Source organism: Bradysia coprophila (assembly GCF_014529535.1).
Source record: "Bradysia coprophila strain Holo2 chromosome X unlocalized genomic scaffold, BU_Bcop_v1 contig_20, whole genome shotgun sequence".
In the NCBI taxonomy this organism is placed as follows: Eukaryota; Metazoa; Arthropoda; class Insecta; order Diptera; family Sciaridae; genus Bradysia; species Bradysia coprophila.
The window spans coordinates 1,378,432-1,395,081 of record NW_023503307.1 but is presented as its reverse complement, the minus strand read 5'-3'; the positions used below and the strand labels follow the sequence as shown (position 1 = coordinate 1,395,081).

Here is a 16,650-nt window from a genome sequence, read left to right as displayed (position 1 = left end):
GTGGTACTCGAGGACTTTCGAATATGGAGCTATATTCCACCTAACGAATTTTACAAAATTTATGATGCACCCCTAATGTGGAAAATTATGATCAAAATGCATGGCCTTCGAATGTCGCATATAAAAGAAAAGGTTCGCGCTCTTTTTGTTATACAGACAGTGTTTGTTGACAAGCCGAAAGCATCCTTAGCAAAATAAATATCGTTTCTAAAGTTTGAAATATAGTTAAATCGGTAGGTTAGCAAAACAATTTTTTGAATTTGATGAAATTTGCCGACTAACAGTTAGTTACTAACTTGCAATGGTACGGCGTGGGGTAATCTGGTACGGTGCTAAAACAACGCGTTTTTCTACTACGCAAAATGTGAACTCGCACACAATTTTTCAATACCAACATTTTGTAAAAGGAGTCATAAAGTCGATGACAGGGCTAAAAAGCATTTGCAGCATTAAACTTACGCGTGTGAGTTCACCTTTTACGTAGTTCAAAAGTGCGTTCTATTTGCACTGTGTGCCAGATTCCCTGATGCCAATGGTACATTACTTACCAATGGGGCAATCGATAGAAATGGCATTTCTTGTGTAAAATTTACAGATCGAGCAGAGGCGCCGACTTCTAGGTGGCAATGGGTGCGCGAGCACCCGACAAACGAGTTTGTTGGGTGCGTAGCACCCAATAAAATATTGATCAAATTAGTTAAAAACCGCATCATTTGTATGTGTGTGAAGTACCTGCGAACTTGAACCTGCGAATTCTACATTATAGTCCGGTCGTTGTGACAATCATTTTACATGACTTTCTACTGATGAAAGTTTCAAGAATTCGCAGGTTCAAACCTGCGAACAAAAAAAATCGCTGTTTCAAACCTGCAGAAAAAATTCGCTGGTTCAAATTCGCAGTTTCAAACCTGCCAAAAAACCAACGCAGGACCAACAGGGAAGTTGGAAGCTCTGGTTAAAAATTCGCAGGTTCCAAATGAAAATTAGGAGGTTTAGCTAGAAAAATCGCAGGTTCAAAACTAAAAATTGCGAGATTGTAGCGCTCCCACAGTGTCCTACTTTCCTACTTTGTCGTTTTATTTCGAAATTTGTCCTACTTGTCCTACTGTCCTAAGTAGGACACTTCGAGGACTTTAATTAAGTATAACATTTATAACAATCAAGCGGATTTTATGCTCTAAAAGTAAATTAAAATAATTTTCAACGAAACTTCATATAATTATTGGCTTAGATTATCAGAAATGAAAGATATTCTTGGTCATTTTAAACATCCAGTTATTTCACGACTGACAAAAGCCACGCAAATGCTGTATTCAGCACAAACTTTCTGCATAATAAAGAGTCGATGCAAAGAACAACAGCTAGTCAAGGATGCTATTGATGCATATAAGCAACGCACCATGCAAATGCACGTCAAAATTACAGATACCACAACCGGACAGTGTCCAAAAAATCTTCATACAATTCACTTAAACTACAAAAAAGTAATTTTCATACAAACTTAGATACTGTCAATGTCACTTTTTTTTTGGTGCATCTGCATGGTGCGTTGATATAAGGGTGTTATAAATATTCCCATAACTGTTTGTCTCCTGTCACTTTGTTTAGATCTTCAAAAATTCTAAGGTGAGAAGAGCTGATCTTGAACATAAGGACAAAAAAACGAAGAAAATATAAGGGAAATCGATAGATCGATTGGTCAGGAAATGGCAACGTTAAATGTGGCGGAAAAATTGTTGATCGACAGTAACAAATATTTGAGCAAAGTTGTAAATTCACGGCAGAGTAAATTAAACCAGGCAGGAGCGGCTCATTTTTAAAACGTCAAATAAGCAACAAATAAGGGACCTAATACACTGTATAAAAATGAACTCAAGTGAACACTGACATGTAGGTTCAAAACTGGGAATTTTTTATTTCGCAGTTTTAAACCTGTGAATTTCTTATTTCGCAGTTTCACACCTGCGAATTTTTTATAATTCCTGAAATCACTAAAACTTCATGTAAAATGATCGTCACAACGACTGGAATATAATGTAGAATTCGCAGGTTTAAGTTCGCAGGTACTTCACAGACATATCATTTGTGAACCAACTTAGTTCGTCCGTGCCTGGAAAAATTTCGCCTGCGGCGCTTTACATATTATGGACTTAAATCTTGCACCCAACAACCAAAACAAAAGTCGGCGCCCCTGAGATCGAGGCATAACTGAGGTTGGTAAACACACAAGAAGTACCATTTCCATCATTTATCCCATTGTCAAGTAAAGTATTTTATTCAAAACTTGAGGTAAAGTTTTGGCTCCGCTAATTTCAAGTTTTTGAATTAAACATTTTAAACACTTTAAAAATTATTAACATTATTTAAGACCTATAGCGACTAAAGCTGTTTATAGATATTTTCTCTGTCACCACAAACTTAACTATGTTTTCCATCTAATTTAACTCATTCAAATTGCAGAAACTCGAAACTCTACGAACATATCTATCATGGCTCAATTGAATCTGTAAGCTCACTCAGTAACTTTTTTTTCTTAAGAGTGTTAAATAATCTGAGTTATCTGTTTTACAGCATTTTTGTCTTCCTCGTTATTCTTGCTGTGGCACTCCTCGTTCAGGATGTGGCGGCTGAATACGTTAGTGTTTACGATAAAACATTGATCCATTCTAATTATTTTCGTTGGATTTTAGGGTTGTCCATGGAGCGGTGGCAGTGGCTGCACCAGATATTGTAAATCTATCGGAAGATCTGGCGGCGCTTGCAGTTGGGAAAGATGTGACTGCTACGCATGAATACAAAACTTTGAAAATTAAGACATGGACAAGTAAATTGTTTAACTATCAGGTTTTTTTTTCTGTAAATTGCATGTCTAAAAATATTTTGTGATGTCTAATAAACTACAACTCAACGAAAATTTCAGCTACGAATTTTTCATTCGTCAGCTCCAACCAATTCCTTTATATGGTGAAGCGTGAAGAGAGCTGTACTGTTAAGTTGTTCACCACTAGTTTTTCCACCACGCGATTTTCTATCTATCTCGTTGGCTGATAAAGATTTTCTCTTCGAGAGGTTCATGAAGGAGTTTGTGTTTATGCATCTTGCAAAACTAGGAGGATGCGGGAATTCGACCAAAAATCAAGTTTTTTTTAACAACAAATGCTCTTTGCAATTGTTAATTCACTTTCTTCAATCATGCAGAATTATACCATGATACACTCTATTAGTTGTCTACTCAAATGAAGAGCCATTTTTCACAAATTACAAACATTCATCAATCATGAATAGAATGGTTCTTATTAAGATGCTTCAAAATATCCGTCGCCTTTCGATCCTTTTTTAGTAATCGCCACTTAATATTTAATCTCTAAACATATTCGCTTACACAAAGTTCAAAAATTAAACAATTGTTCTAAACAAATTTTGGGAAATATAGCAAGTTATAGCCCGAACGAAGTGAAATTGCCTAAATAATTGATCAGTGAGAAAACAGAAATCGTCGTTGCCCTTATGAGTCTGTTCGAAGGCCATACGAATTGTGCGTCAAATTTTATCCTTAGAGACATAACCTAGTCAATATTTATGTGAAAACCGATATCTGTGGATGAAATCGTGTTCGTTCGGCCAGTGAAAATTCGTGTTTACAGTTACTTCGTACAAATCCACTGAAACAGACGTGGAATACAGGCGTGGGTATTATTGTGACAGTCGGCCATTTAGTGCCTGAAAAGGCATTTAAAACTTTGACCGTACCCTAATAGTGCCCTAATCACGTATTGGCTTCTTGCAAAAAAAATCCTTATTTCAGTCCTTGGTTGAATGTCGAATCCCAAACTCAGTCAGACTCTTTGTGCCCCGTAACTACATAAAACACAGCTATGCAATGATACAATGGTTATTATCCAATAAGATAAATGCACTTTTGAATTCGACCAACGCACTCCAAGAACAGGTACGAGAACCGAAATAAAGACACAGTAGTCTAAAATTCTCATATAAATTCAGTTTCTTTATGTTGGTATGGGCCATTACGTTACGGACGTTCCATACAAAATAAGAGGTCAAATGACCGTTAAAAAAATCAAGGTTCTGAAAGAACAGGTTAAGACACTTACGAAGGCAGGTGAAACACAAATCTTGACAATTCAGGCATGTTTGAAAAGTCAACTTGAAAACATTTTTTTTTGTAAGTTGAAAACGTCATATAAAATTTTCTAAACCTAGTTGGCGCTACAGGAAAATTTTGATTTGGAGGCGGTGTGCCTTCGTGATCAACTCGAAAGTGTCTTAACCTGTTCTTTCAGAACCTTGAAAAAAAATCTGTTCTTTGTGCCTGTTGTTGGAGTGCGTTGATTCGACGATTCAATACTAACCTTGACACATCAACTGTAAAATAGGTACAATTTCGGTAGGCTGTTTTTCAGATGAATTCCTTAGGTATGATCCATTTCCCTTTCGATTTTAAGAATATTTTCCTTTGATGTCTGAGATCTTCTAACTGATAAACTCTTAAGGTAAGTATCTAGTCAGAAACATGTCAAAATAAAATTCTTTGCTTGAATTCAGCGTCGCTTAAGATGGAGTAAAAACGAAACACAATATTAAGAATAAGAGAGAAAATATCACAAAATTCCGTTAAATCATTTAGATCAACTTATTCCGATAGACAAATGGTTTCTATTGCGCTATACGCTATAATTGATGTCATACATCACAGCAGTTTTTTTTTGTCTTAAAATTTTGATTCATATTATTTACCATTTTACGCAAAATAACTAGGCCGAACATATCGACGATATCATCTCTGTACATCATTTTTTGGCTGAATTCAAAATCTAATGCCATGTAATTATTTCTGTTCTTGAAGCATTCATCACAAAGTAATAAATCATTCACTTGCTATCTTTGAACGAACCAACTTGACAAGTTTGACTAGTGTCACCAGATATTTCAACAAGTTTAGACCGAAAAATGGCAAATTACCTGCAACTTGTGCTTTTTTATTCCGTCATTCATTTCGCTGTATCGCAAATGGCTAACTCTTCCACGGATTCGACACCGATAAATAAATGTTTGTTCAGTTCCGATGTAGTGAAGTGCATTCAAAATAATATTTTCGTGGCTATGGACAGTGCTATTCAGGATAATAAAACGTGGTACCTTAACGACTATGTTGCAATCGAACCGAATCCTCCCAAAGAATTTCAAAGTCGAAGTGATCATGACTCTACGTTCATGGGGAAACTAGAGGATTTAGTTCAGTCAAAACACATCCAATTCAGTTTGAATCCACTCGAAGAAGGTATTCACTTAAACGTATTTGAAATTTACCTGAAAGCCAAAAAAAACGTGAAAAATTTGTAGCAGGTAGAGCAGGAAGACGTAGAAAGAACAAACACGGTGGCGGTATGTTTCTGATGAGTGGTTTGGCTGTAGCAGCTGTGGTTATTCAGATGGTATTGGGAAAAATTGCGTTTGTCGCCGCCGCAGCATTGATTCTGGCAAAGATAGCACTATTCGTTTCGACAACGGTAAGACTAAACTATTCCGTTAAAATTTTGAACTTCCCGTAATAATATGTAGATTGCCCTCAAGAAATCTCAACATGCAACGACCAATTCAAGTAACGATCATGTAATTTATACTGAGCCCGTTGATCACTACAGCGAGCATCACAGTAGTGGGCCGTCGAGCGGATGGCAGCGTAGCATTCTACCGTTGAGGGACAACGTTTATGATGATACAGAATTACAAATTGAAGATTATAGAGGTGGCAAGAGACGATTCCGATAAATCGGCTTTAGTGTGAACTTCAATGACGTGAAAACTTAGTTCCATTCCGATTTCACGTCATTGGTGAATATTACATTGAATTACTCACTTAAATTATTTATTTATTTATTGACAATTACCAAAATTTTCGAATTAAATTATGTGAAAATATCAAAATTCAAGTTTCAATATTTCCGAAGAGTAAATTGTGGGTGAGAGTTACCATTTAATATGTGACAGACGCGTGTATTGATAACATTGCAATTGCGAGCATATATACGTTGATTGAGTACCATTTGCTGTAATCAGTGCTATAATCTTGATGTCCTACTGAAATTATCCTATTTATTGAAAATATAAAACTTCAAAATAAGATTTTATTGCCTGAGCTTTGCGAAAGTTGACCACTACATAGCGGTTTGTGCACTGCGAAAATTATCCATTACATAAAGAATATTTTCGATTCATTTTACTTAATTAACTTTCGCATTGGGCAGACAATAAACCATAATACATTACTTGCTGGTACGTAATTCTTTAATTCGAAAAGAAACTTGTGATATTCGGAAACTCACTCAAGTGTTGTTGAGTTTAACTTTTGTCAGTAGCCGTTTTTCGACAAGTGTGGTTGTTTACCTCGGCTTCGGCTCGGATATATTACTCTACATTTGTCAAAAAGACATTTACCGAAGCAAGCTGTTCATAAGTATATTTCGTACCTAGTACTTAAATTCTTTTTTATCGTGTGATATGTTTCCAGACAGAGCCGAAGGCGAGGTCTGGAATCGAATACGCTAAAAAAGACTTTTAGTACGTGGTACGAATAATATTTTTCACATCCGACGGATAAAATGTACGACGAAGTCGTACTTTTCGGGTCCTAGGAATGAAAAATATTTTTGTGAGCTTGATTTTATCACAAAATTGTTAACTCATGTAATTAGTTACTTTCAAAGTATCCAATGCCATTACGTGAGCTGAAGTGGGTACAAGGAAGCAAAACGATAATATCGTTACCCACATTTCGTACTTTGTATTTATTGCACTCAATTTCGTTAATGAATCAAACGAAAGTAAAACGGACACAAAACACAGATGATAACAGAATGAAAAGTTATTTTAAGATAATAGGACGGTACAAGAGTCATTCAATGAACATTGCTTCACATACACAAGTGGAAGGTATGTTAATATTACAGAAGAACATAATGCGACAATATAAAATCATCTTGTTATGCTGATGCTCGTGAAGTTAGAGAATGGGAAATAATTTCGATCAAATTGCTTCATGTTATATGTGATTGTGCCATAGTTGAAGCTGAAGTTCTCTTCAGGTTTGTACTATCATCGTCGGTAATGTATTAAAACGCACTAACCATAAAGCCATCGATTCCAATTTAATCGTTAGCAAAGTTGCGAATATATTCACCAATGTAAGTCAAACCAGTTGACCTAAGTGGTGAAATTTCAGGTCTTTCTAGACAATTTTAGAACGTATTCAGATCTGCAGGGATTCCAAGCACTCACTTTTCTCACTTTTTTCAACTATTTTCAAAATCTGAAAAAGTGAGGAACTATTTGCTTGATTTCTCACTTTTTTCAACTATTTTCAGACCCTTTACTCACTTTTTTTTAAATCAATTAAAGTAGAGTAGAAAACATGTTAGAATTGTAGAATTTCGCCTGCGGCGCTAGAAATTTTATATTAAAAGTTTCTAGGGTAGTATATAGTCCGTTGCAAAAACATTTTACAAGAGTATTCTTTCACTTTAGTATTGTCTAAGATGAACTTACGTATCTCCGCTAAGTATTTGCACCATTGGATGAATATTTTATGCATCAATGCACCTTTTACCTATGGTTTCAACCTTTCTGTTTTAAGTGTCATTTACTCCAATGTGAAAAATATAGCTTTAAATGGGTCGACCGGCGAAACAGCGGCTTAAATGTAGTTCGACCTGAAAGTTCAAATCTGTGCAGGTAATAGGACCTAGATAAAAGAACCTGGTTTGTGTGGTTTCACTCAAACCTGTCAGGTCAAGTTTCAGGTAGCCTCAAACATTCACACAAACTTTCCAGGTAATCTGCTAGGTCAAGTGAAGTTAGATAAAACTTAAAAACAACAAGAAAAAGTGGCGATATGATGTTACGAGTTCGGGCACAAAAACAAGACTCAAAGAATCGAAAACTGTATAAGTGCATCTCTTTTTAATTTTATTAGAAGGATTGCACAAATAAATTCGTCGAAGTTATAAGTTAGGCGCCTATAAGTTTTAAGTCAGGCTCTTATAAGTTATAGGTAAATTTACAAAACATCTAAAACTTTGATCAACCTCGACATTTTTGATATTTTTTTAAGTTTTTAAAAATTTAGTTGCAATTTATGAGGGGAACATTTTTTTAAATTCCCATACATTTCGCGTCGACAAACTCCAGATTTTTGTGTTACATAATTTATGAGCATGGCTTATAACTTAAAAGCGCTTAATGTATAACTTGCACTAAGTCATTTGCGCAATCCTTCCATTCATCGTAACGAACCTTAGGCTCCAGTATATTGACCTGAAACTGAAGGCTGTAGTTTTGTTTATAGCCAGCATCCGGAAGTCTTTATAATAGTGTTAACATCATTTTGAAGATAGATTAAAAACATAGCTAACGCCGACCCGTACGAAACACCTATTCGTATCAAAAGCCTTTAATGTGAAACTCTTCATTTCTCTTACTTCATTTTCTTCTCTGCTGAAAAATTATTCTCCCTTTAAAATCACTTACATTATCCACTCTTTGCCTTGTTATCATATACAACTAAATTGCCGGAGGCAATATAGACAGCCCCGTACGAAGACAAATTTCATAAATTCCTATTTAAACAGCTATATACCGCTATATTTAACTATATTTCACTATAAATAAACATTTCACAGAGGAACATATATGCTATTATATAGCTCTATATGCCTGTATATAGCTCAATATAGCTGTATATAGGTATATATAGATGTCCGTATATGGAATCCCTGAAACCCCACACACATAACAAATTATTTCCATGTTAACAGAAACTCTCTAAGCATCATTTTTCCCAAGATATTTCTATTTTACTAAAATCCAATATGGCCGCCGGCAGCCATTTTGTTAGGAGACCGGAAATAGTACCGACGCTTTACATTCGTTAATACCTTTCAAACAAAAAAAATTCATGAAATTCGGTCAAAATTTACTCGAGATATTGTCAAAATACACCACGTTCACTGTACTTCCGAGTAGCCAGATAAGAGCTCACTCCAAGAGACCTAGCTCACGCTCCGGAGAACATAATTTCATAAAAAAAATTTTCCCTGATTGGTACGGTCAATATCTATCTAATAAAGCTAAAACAGACGAAATATGTTCAAATGTGGCCGACCTACAAGCAAAAACTGCTTGCCGCCCTGTGCCTGTTCCACACCAAGGGGTCTAACTCACGAGTCGGTCATCCGATTTCCATAAACTTTTTTTTTGTCGATCGGTATTGTAAATACCTTTTATTTGACGTATCACTTACAAGTTTAACGTTTAAATGTCCGGAGATATCTTCGAAAAACCGTAAAGCACTTATTGGGCCACAGCTCGGGAGGGGTCGATCCAAAATCACTCATCTTCGAACTTAGCCTGTCTTTTGACATTACCAAACGGGAAAAAAAAGAATTTTCAAAATCGGATGCGTTTTACTCAAGTTATCGTGCAGACAGACGGACAGACGGACAGACGGACATTTTTTTTCGCGGATTTGGCATCTCTAGACAACCACAATAGGTTTCCCCTTACTCAGGGAGTCCAATTCGACGTGTTACAAACGTATGCGTAAACCTATAAGACCCCAGTACTTCGTACGGGTCTAAAAATAGAATTGACTTAAAAATTACCGGAAGAGAACTTCATCCAAGAGGTATAATTCTGAAAACGAAAATTCCGTCGACCTAGCCTTTCCCTAGCCTCAGAAATTTTAACCTCCTACGTTTTTAAGACAGTAACAAAAATGCAAAAGGCGTTCAACGTTAAGCCTCTTTCGGCAAACGAATTTGTGGTATTTGAGTAACGAACTTTTATGCTTCACATTTTTGTAAATGCTGATTTGTCAGCATAGTAGCAGTCATAAGAGCCGACCTTTTTCTTAAACGGTTGTTGAGCTTTAGTGTCTTCAGCAATCCATTAGATATCAACTAGAGGAATCATTTTTTGAAGGTTTTAGCGATCGGGTGCATACAAAGTTAAAAGTTATAGGTCGGCTAAGGCCATTTTTTAGGGAAAATACGAAAAAATGGCCTTAGCCGACCAAAAACCTTTAATTTTGTATGCAGCCGATCGCTAAAACCTTCAAAAAATGATTCCTCTAGTTGATATCTCATGGATTGCTGAAGACACTAAAGCTCAACAACGTCATCAACACCCCAAGCCGAGGCTTTAGCCGACTTTAAGAAAAAGGTCGGCTCTCATGACTGCATAGGAGTCGGACGTATCCTCCTGCCTCCTCTTCCACACTTGATAAAAGTCTTTGAAAATTCATTGGAGGCAGACTTTCCTTTATTTGAAAATATTTTGCTAAGTCGTTAAAAACTATTTGGTTTGGTGAAATTAAAGTTATCTGCAATTCAATCACCTATGGCTTCATCCCGGAGAAACTGACTCGTAAAATAATCTTTGACTTCTCGTAAAATTGGGTTAAAAAGTTCCTAAAACTCACTTTTCTACCAACTTTTTCACCAGAAAATCAACTATTTCCAGCAACTATTTTCGTTATTTTTACTCACTTTTCCACTTTTTTACTTCAAATTTTGCGTGGAATCCCTGGATCTGTCAGGTCAGGTTCTCACATAACTTAAAATTTTCATGCTGGTTTCATCATAGATAGTTCTTTTGCACTCAATTTGCTTTGCTAGTAGAGCGACTTCGGTACAAAACCATTATCAATATCAGTGTCTCGTGTTTAATATATTTATGAAGCTTAGAATTGACGCTAAAAAATGAGTGGAATTTTGTGTTGAAATAATGTCTGCCGGTAAGGTATAGAATCAACAGCCACAGTAGCCACAGTATAAGAAAGAGACTATTGGCACAAAGCTTGCCAATAGCCACAGTATAACAAAGAGACTTTGTGCCACTAGCTTTTTCGATTTTTTATTCCAGCTGGTCATTGAAGAAATATAATCCCTTCAAGGATTAAAATTGGGACTAAACAAGCTACAAGAAACAACATTAAAAGTGAAGTTTTTAGATTTCTAGGGCATTCAGATTTTAGAAAGTTTTAGTAATACTTGACGGCTTATAAGGCTGTTGTCCTTGTTATGTAAATTTGTTCGAAAACAGTTATTTGTTCAATTAGGGAGAAACGTTGTAAATTGCGTTTCGAGGGTGTGTTACCAGAGAAAATGCAATTTCCAACCTTTTACCCGAGATAAATTAAACACAACGTTTTTCACAAAGGCTTCCGAAGTTGCCGCGGAGGGAGCAAAGTGGCTATTTTGCCGCCTGCGTTTTGAAAAATAAAGATTAAGATTGGCTCGTACACATACCGAGTTTTGTATGTAGATGGAAGCACGGGGTTTCGGTGGATTTTGAAATTCAGTCTCTCTATGTTGCCCACATTTCAATGTCAAACATATGTACAAGGTCTTTAATTTGTGCTATTGCCTCAAAGTGTTAAAAATTTGATCTGAGGTAACTGGTCATACAAAACTATTGCAATTGGCGGAGGTCTGCATTTTCAAACCCATATTCTACGGCGATCTCCGCTATCAAAATTTTTTCTCCACCAATAACGGATTTGTTCCTTAGTTTTTTACGCTCTATCATCTCCAGCATGTTTTATTCGTTCACCATAGAAACTCAGGCGTCCGCTGATAGACGATTTTACAGATTTTGAAAATTTACCATCAGCGAACCGCCGAGTTATGTGGGAGGACAACCAAAACTTTCGGGGATGGAAAGAGCCGGAAAAACTGCGGAAAAGAGCCGGAAAACCAATCCGTTATTGGCGGAGAACAAATTTTGATAGCAGAAAATTGCCGAGGCTCTAAAGTTCCAATTCAAAAAAATATGCCCTTAATCTTTGGTTTCGAAAACAAAAAATACTTTCAACAACTCTGCCTGTAGTCAGTACACAAAAAAAAATTATTGAGGTTTGAACTGGCGACTTTCATAAATGTATTTTAATCCCTGGAGGAACTATTTGCTTTGCAGCATTGCAGCAATGTTACAAAATAAACTAAGCTGGTATTAAGAAGGAATTTTAGCAGTGGGAAGATTGTCGATTGAAGTACTGAAGGTCTCGTCAAGAAAAGGAATTCTCATTTCTGATTCTGAAAAATTACTTTTCCTGCTAAAAATAGCAGATCCATTTGGGATAAAATAAAAGTAATTCCAGAGGGAGTCATATTATAGTTCCAAAAAAGATTCGATTGCGTTCTGTTAATACCTTAAAGATTAAGATCTCGGTTCATATTTCGATCTGTGTGTCAAATATAGTGATAATTCCGTCGGAACGAATTGAAATATATTTCGAAATGCACAGCGAAGTGTCATTTTCGGCATCAATTCGACACGACAAAGATATGGGCGTGATCAGTTTAGTTATCGTTATACTCGAGTAGAACATCAGGGAAACATTATCATCACAATTAACCTTAATTCATGTTAAACTTTATTATATTACTTGCCTATTCTACATTTTAGCTTAACTCTATTCAATTTCTTTATCATATACAAAATAAATACATAAAATTAAATTATTATTATTAAGCATCGGTTCGATTGCATTTATTTAACACATAATATCATCGAAAATATGAATAAGAAAAACTAAGTATTATGCGCATTTTATGAAAGAAAAAAAAATCGTTATAACCGGCACACATGTAAGTATATTATAAATAAGTAAGTAACTCTCTTGACTTGTTGTTGTTGTTTTTATTCGTTTTTTTTCTTCTCTCTACCGTAAGTTAGATAACTGGTGTTATTGGGTGTGAGGTACATGAGCTTTGTAAACACGGTCTTGTATTTCTTTTTCACTTAAGCTGCGATGATATTGACCTCCGCCGCTTTCATGACCATCGTATTCACCATGACTCGACGAATAGCTGTGACTCTGTTGGACGTGCGGATGTTTCACAATTTCGTATGTGGTCTTTTCATGTCCTTCCGGTGCCACCAACTTTTTTAGTCCAATAATTGCACTTATCACCAGCGCAATCTTACCGATAATCAATGCCTTTCCGGCAACAATTGCAATGGAATGATAGGCCATTTTCAGAATACCAGCCTTCAATGCAATGGCGGCCAGAAACGGTCCCAAATACTTTTTCTTCTTCTTTCGTCCTTCTTCGATAAATTTGCCGACCTCGTTTTGACCGAACGACATCAGACGTGGTAAATTGACTTGCAATTGATGACTTTCGAACAATTTACTGGCTCGTTCGTACAAAATTTCGTCCAATTTGCGAGACGTTAAGCTATTTAGTTCATTATCATCCAACGAATTATCCTTGTACGATCGATTGTCACGATATCCGCTCCTTTTGATGACCGACACTCCATCCATTAGTTTTATGTTTTGTAATTTAAGTGCACGATTTGTGAGCCGTATGGCTTGCAGCTTAAAACACTTGATAATATTATCAGCACTTCCACATTGTGAGAACACTTTCGTTATCGCGCTGAACGCACTTTTCGCCGATGATGAATTGTCTTCTTGTCCCGATACAATTGCAACAATTAGCAGAACACAGTATCCAAATCTGAGTAAATCCATTATCGCTTATGTTTCTTAACACCTTAAACTAACTAAATTATAATGCTCGAGATGTAGTTGCGATGATGGATTTTATAGTTTTGTGATCCAGATGAAGTTGCATCGGTATTTTATGCAGTTAGACAGATTATTAAGAATCGTAGCGTTTTAGAGCGTGTTAATTTTTGCATAAGTAATTATGTTTCAGTTGAAATTGTTTTAGCTTCGGTAATTTGTTAGAACGCGAAAAATCGGCCAAGTTGGAAATACAAATTATTATTTATTTAAAGAAGAAGAAGAAAAAAAATTGTAAAGTGTGGTGAGCACGCGCATGTTAACAAAAAATGTTAATTTGATAGAAAATGTATTTCTAAGTGAAATATTATAAAAGAAATAAATATTGAAATGCGGATTATCTGCTGTTTCGTATCGATGCATTTTGTGGAAAAAAAAACATTTTTATTTATAAAATGCATTGAGACCAATTGAACACTTTATTTAATGTTTCTTTTCTTCTTGTCTAGTTTTTTCTCTCTTGTTTGCAAACACTGTCAGTGTTTCTTTTATTGGAAATTTCTTTTTCTTTTGTTTTTACTCACGTTCACGTACATTTCACACTCGCCGTCATATGGTACTCGTGTGCCCAATGGTCTGTACAGTATACATTGGAAATACAATTATTGTTTAGTATGACAATACGACATCGTAGAATATAGGGGCTTACTTCAATCAATCATCATGATCTCACTCCTTACTAAATGGTTCTTAGTCATGTGAGACTTGGAAGTCGACATTCCAATAGAAAACGAGACCGCACCTCTTGGACTAAATCGAATTGGACTAAATGGGATTAGCCTCACTCGGAGGTGCTGAACTTAAATTTAGTCAACAATAACAAATTGTGTGTTTGTTCGAATTGATTCACTCATGAAAACCTAGATGGCGCCACGTACTACTGCTATGTTGATGCCTATACCCATGAAAATACATGGTGACATGCGAAGTGTAGATCAAGTTAAGCAAAACATGATCTATGTAAATTACTATAAAGTCAGATGTCAATCACGCTGCCTTACTTTCTTTACTTTTCGTCACTAAGTAGAGACAATTAAGTTTAACAAATGGAAATCTAGATTTGGAGATTCTGCTCTGTGCTAGATACGCGCACGCGGCTTGAAAACAAAATGCTAAAATACAGAGTCTGGATTTTCATTTGTTATACAATCACAAACCACACCAACTTCCAAATCAGAAAATAAGTTGCATTTCACCTTTCCGCGAGTGTTATTCGGCTCAAAAATAAAACCAAACGAAATTATTTGTTCAAAACGAATGATTGTGCTGGTTGAAATAAGTAAAAAAAAGAATAGAGTAAAACAAAAGCTAATTAAGGGATGTAATTTCAAAGAAGAAGAAGTCACGAAACAGATTTGTCAGAAAAGAACAGAGCACCTAACTAAATTTTGTTAAGACGAAGTACAGTTTTCTTGAAACAATTAGAATGACAGTCAACATCAATGAAATTTTAATATGTTTTTCAGGTGGTCCTCTCATACAAAGAATAGAGCTTATACGTTTTATAGTAGTTATCGGGAAATAGTTATACGCCGGTGGTGGGGGTAAAACCGTATAATAGTTTATAGTATAAGAATAAACTATGTTCTTTGATGGTTGTATTATAACTGTTTATTCAACTCAACTGGTTAGTATAAGGAGAGAGTGCATACGCTCTCCCCACTTACATTATATTAATAAAGTGTAGTGGAGGATCTTAGGTATTTTTATACTACAAGTTATTCCTTTACTAGGGAGGGAAAATGGACTTTCCGTCCATAGTGAAAAGTCTTTCCCTCCTCCGTAAAGGAAAACGTCATACTACACTCGGGAAATAATTTGATATTTCGTACCACGATGAGTAAAAGTCCTTCCCTTTTATAGTAATACACTATTTACGTATCGATTGAGGAAGAGTTACGTATTAAGTTTTATATGCTGCCTACTTGGCACGAAAGTTGAAAAATGTAAGCCCAAGTTCCGAAAGTGACAGAAAAATGAAAGCCATTTTTCTTTCTAAAAAGCTATGGCAAATTCGTTGACATTTACTGTAATAAAGTCTTTAACATTCAAAATGTCTCCTTTTTTTCTAATGCCAGAAGAATGTAACAAATTAAATATTGAAAGTTGCAAATCCGATCCTCTGTGGCTATTATCAACGTTTTAGCGGGCACCTGTAGACTCATCCTTCGATAGTTGACTCATTCATTTTTTGTCGCCAGATACAGTTTTGTTTTTCAATAGTTCGAGGAGAGCAAAGTTCAGCATTTTAATGCAATTTTCCACAATCTTCCTTGTACGCAATGTACATTCGGTTAATTCAAGCTGACATCTCCGACTTGACCACATCAAAATGTATTTAAAATGTATCCGAAAATTTTTAAATTTTGGTGTAAAAATATTTGCGGAGCAAAAAAATTTACGTCTTTCTTCCAAAACAAAGCCTACTACTAATTTTTCTGAGAATTTCATTGTGTGATTGCGAATTCACAATGACATTCTTTGAAAAAAATGACATTGAGACATTTGAATTGTTAAAACCTGTATTCGATTCTTTCGTTCAATTTTCTCTACCTAGTAGAGGAACTACCTTAAAAGCCAATGAAGGAGAATATTTAAGGTATCAAACACTTAGTGATACTTAAACAAAATAAGGAACAGATTTAATTGTTATGATGATTGTATAATTGCCATTTGTAGATGGTAAAAATATAAAATTTTATTTGAATCAATCAGGTAAATCAACGCACTTCAAGCAAAAACGATCATAGTCGACAGCTGCCAAATAGAGTACTATTTTGAATGGAATTGTTTTTTGTACAGTGTTTTGCAGCTGCGTGACACTCTGTCAAGTTTCAGTACCTTATTTAGAGAACCACTCATACTTGAACAGCGTTTGTTCAATTGATAAATTAGTTACTGCAAAAGGGCCAAAGTGTTTTGAACAAATTTGAATGATCGGTCACAATAGATATTTTAATGAAAATTAAGACTTTCCTACATTATTTACAGTGACTAAGAGGTACAGATTTAGACGAACCGGCCGACCCTGTTAGAAC

General features: G+C 35.6%; 2 protein-coding genes and 1 long non-coding RNA gene across 3 annotated transcripts; 2 read left to right on the top strand and 1 right to left on the bottom strand.

The window, feature by feature from the left end:
- Positions 1-158: 158 nt before the first annotated feature.
- LOC119068820 lies at positions 159-2,914 on the top strand. Its single transcript, XR_005086229.1, has 4 exons — positions 159-233; positions 2,461-2,506; positions 2,572-2,635; positions 2,691-2,914. It is a non-coding gene; the product is annotated as an uncharacterized LOC119068820 (long non-coding RNA).
- Positions 2,915-4,945: 2,031 nt separating this feature from the next.
- On the top strand, positions 4,946-5,870 carry LOC119068819. The gene is made up of 3 exons (XM_037172593.1): positions 4,946-5,299; positions 5,362-5,528; positions 5,593-5,870. The coding sequence occupies exons 1-3, from the start codon at positions 4,969-4,971 to the stop codon at positions 5,788-5,790; spliced, it is 696 nt and encodes a 231-aa protein (XP_037028488.1). The 5' UTR covers positions 4,946-4,968; the 3' UTR covers positions 5,791-5,870.
- A 6,550-nt stretch (positions 5,871-12,420) lies between these two features.
- LOC119068818 lies at positions 12,421-13,626 on the bottom strand. The gene has a single exon (XM_037172592.1). It carries the CDS (start codon positions 13,556-13,558, stop codon positions 12,764-12,766), a length of 795 nt encoding a protein of 264 aa, XP_037028487.1. The 5' UTR covers positions 13,559-13,626; the 3' UTR covers positions 12,421-12,763.
- Positions 13,627-16,650: the final 3,024 nt, after the last annotated feature.

Coding starts and splice junctions, on each gene's coding strand:
- LOC119068819 (XM_037172593.1), top strand. CDS start 4,969: ATGGCAAATTACCTGCAACTTGTGCTTTTTTATTCCGTCATTCATTTC. Junction 5,300..5,361: donor TTTGAATCCACTCGAAGAAG/GTATTCACTTAA, acceptor AAAAATTTGTAG/CAGGTAGAGCAGGAAGACGT. Junction 5,529..5,592: donor CACTATTCGTTTCGACAACG/GTAAGACTAAAC, acceptor ATTGCCCTCAAG/AAATCTCAACATGCAACGAC.
- LOC119068818 (XM_037172592.1), bottom strand. CDS start 13,558: ATGGATTTACTCAGATTTGGATACTGTGTTCTGCTAATTGTTGCAATT.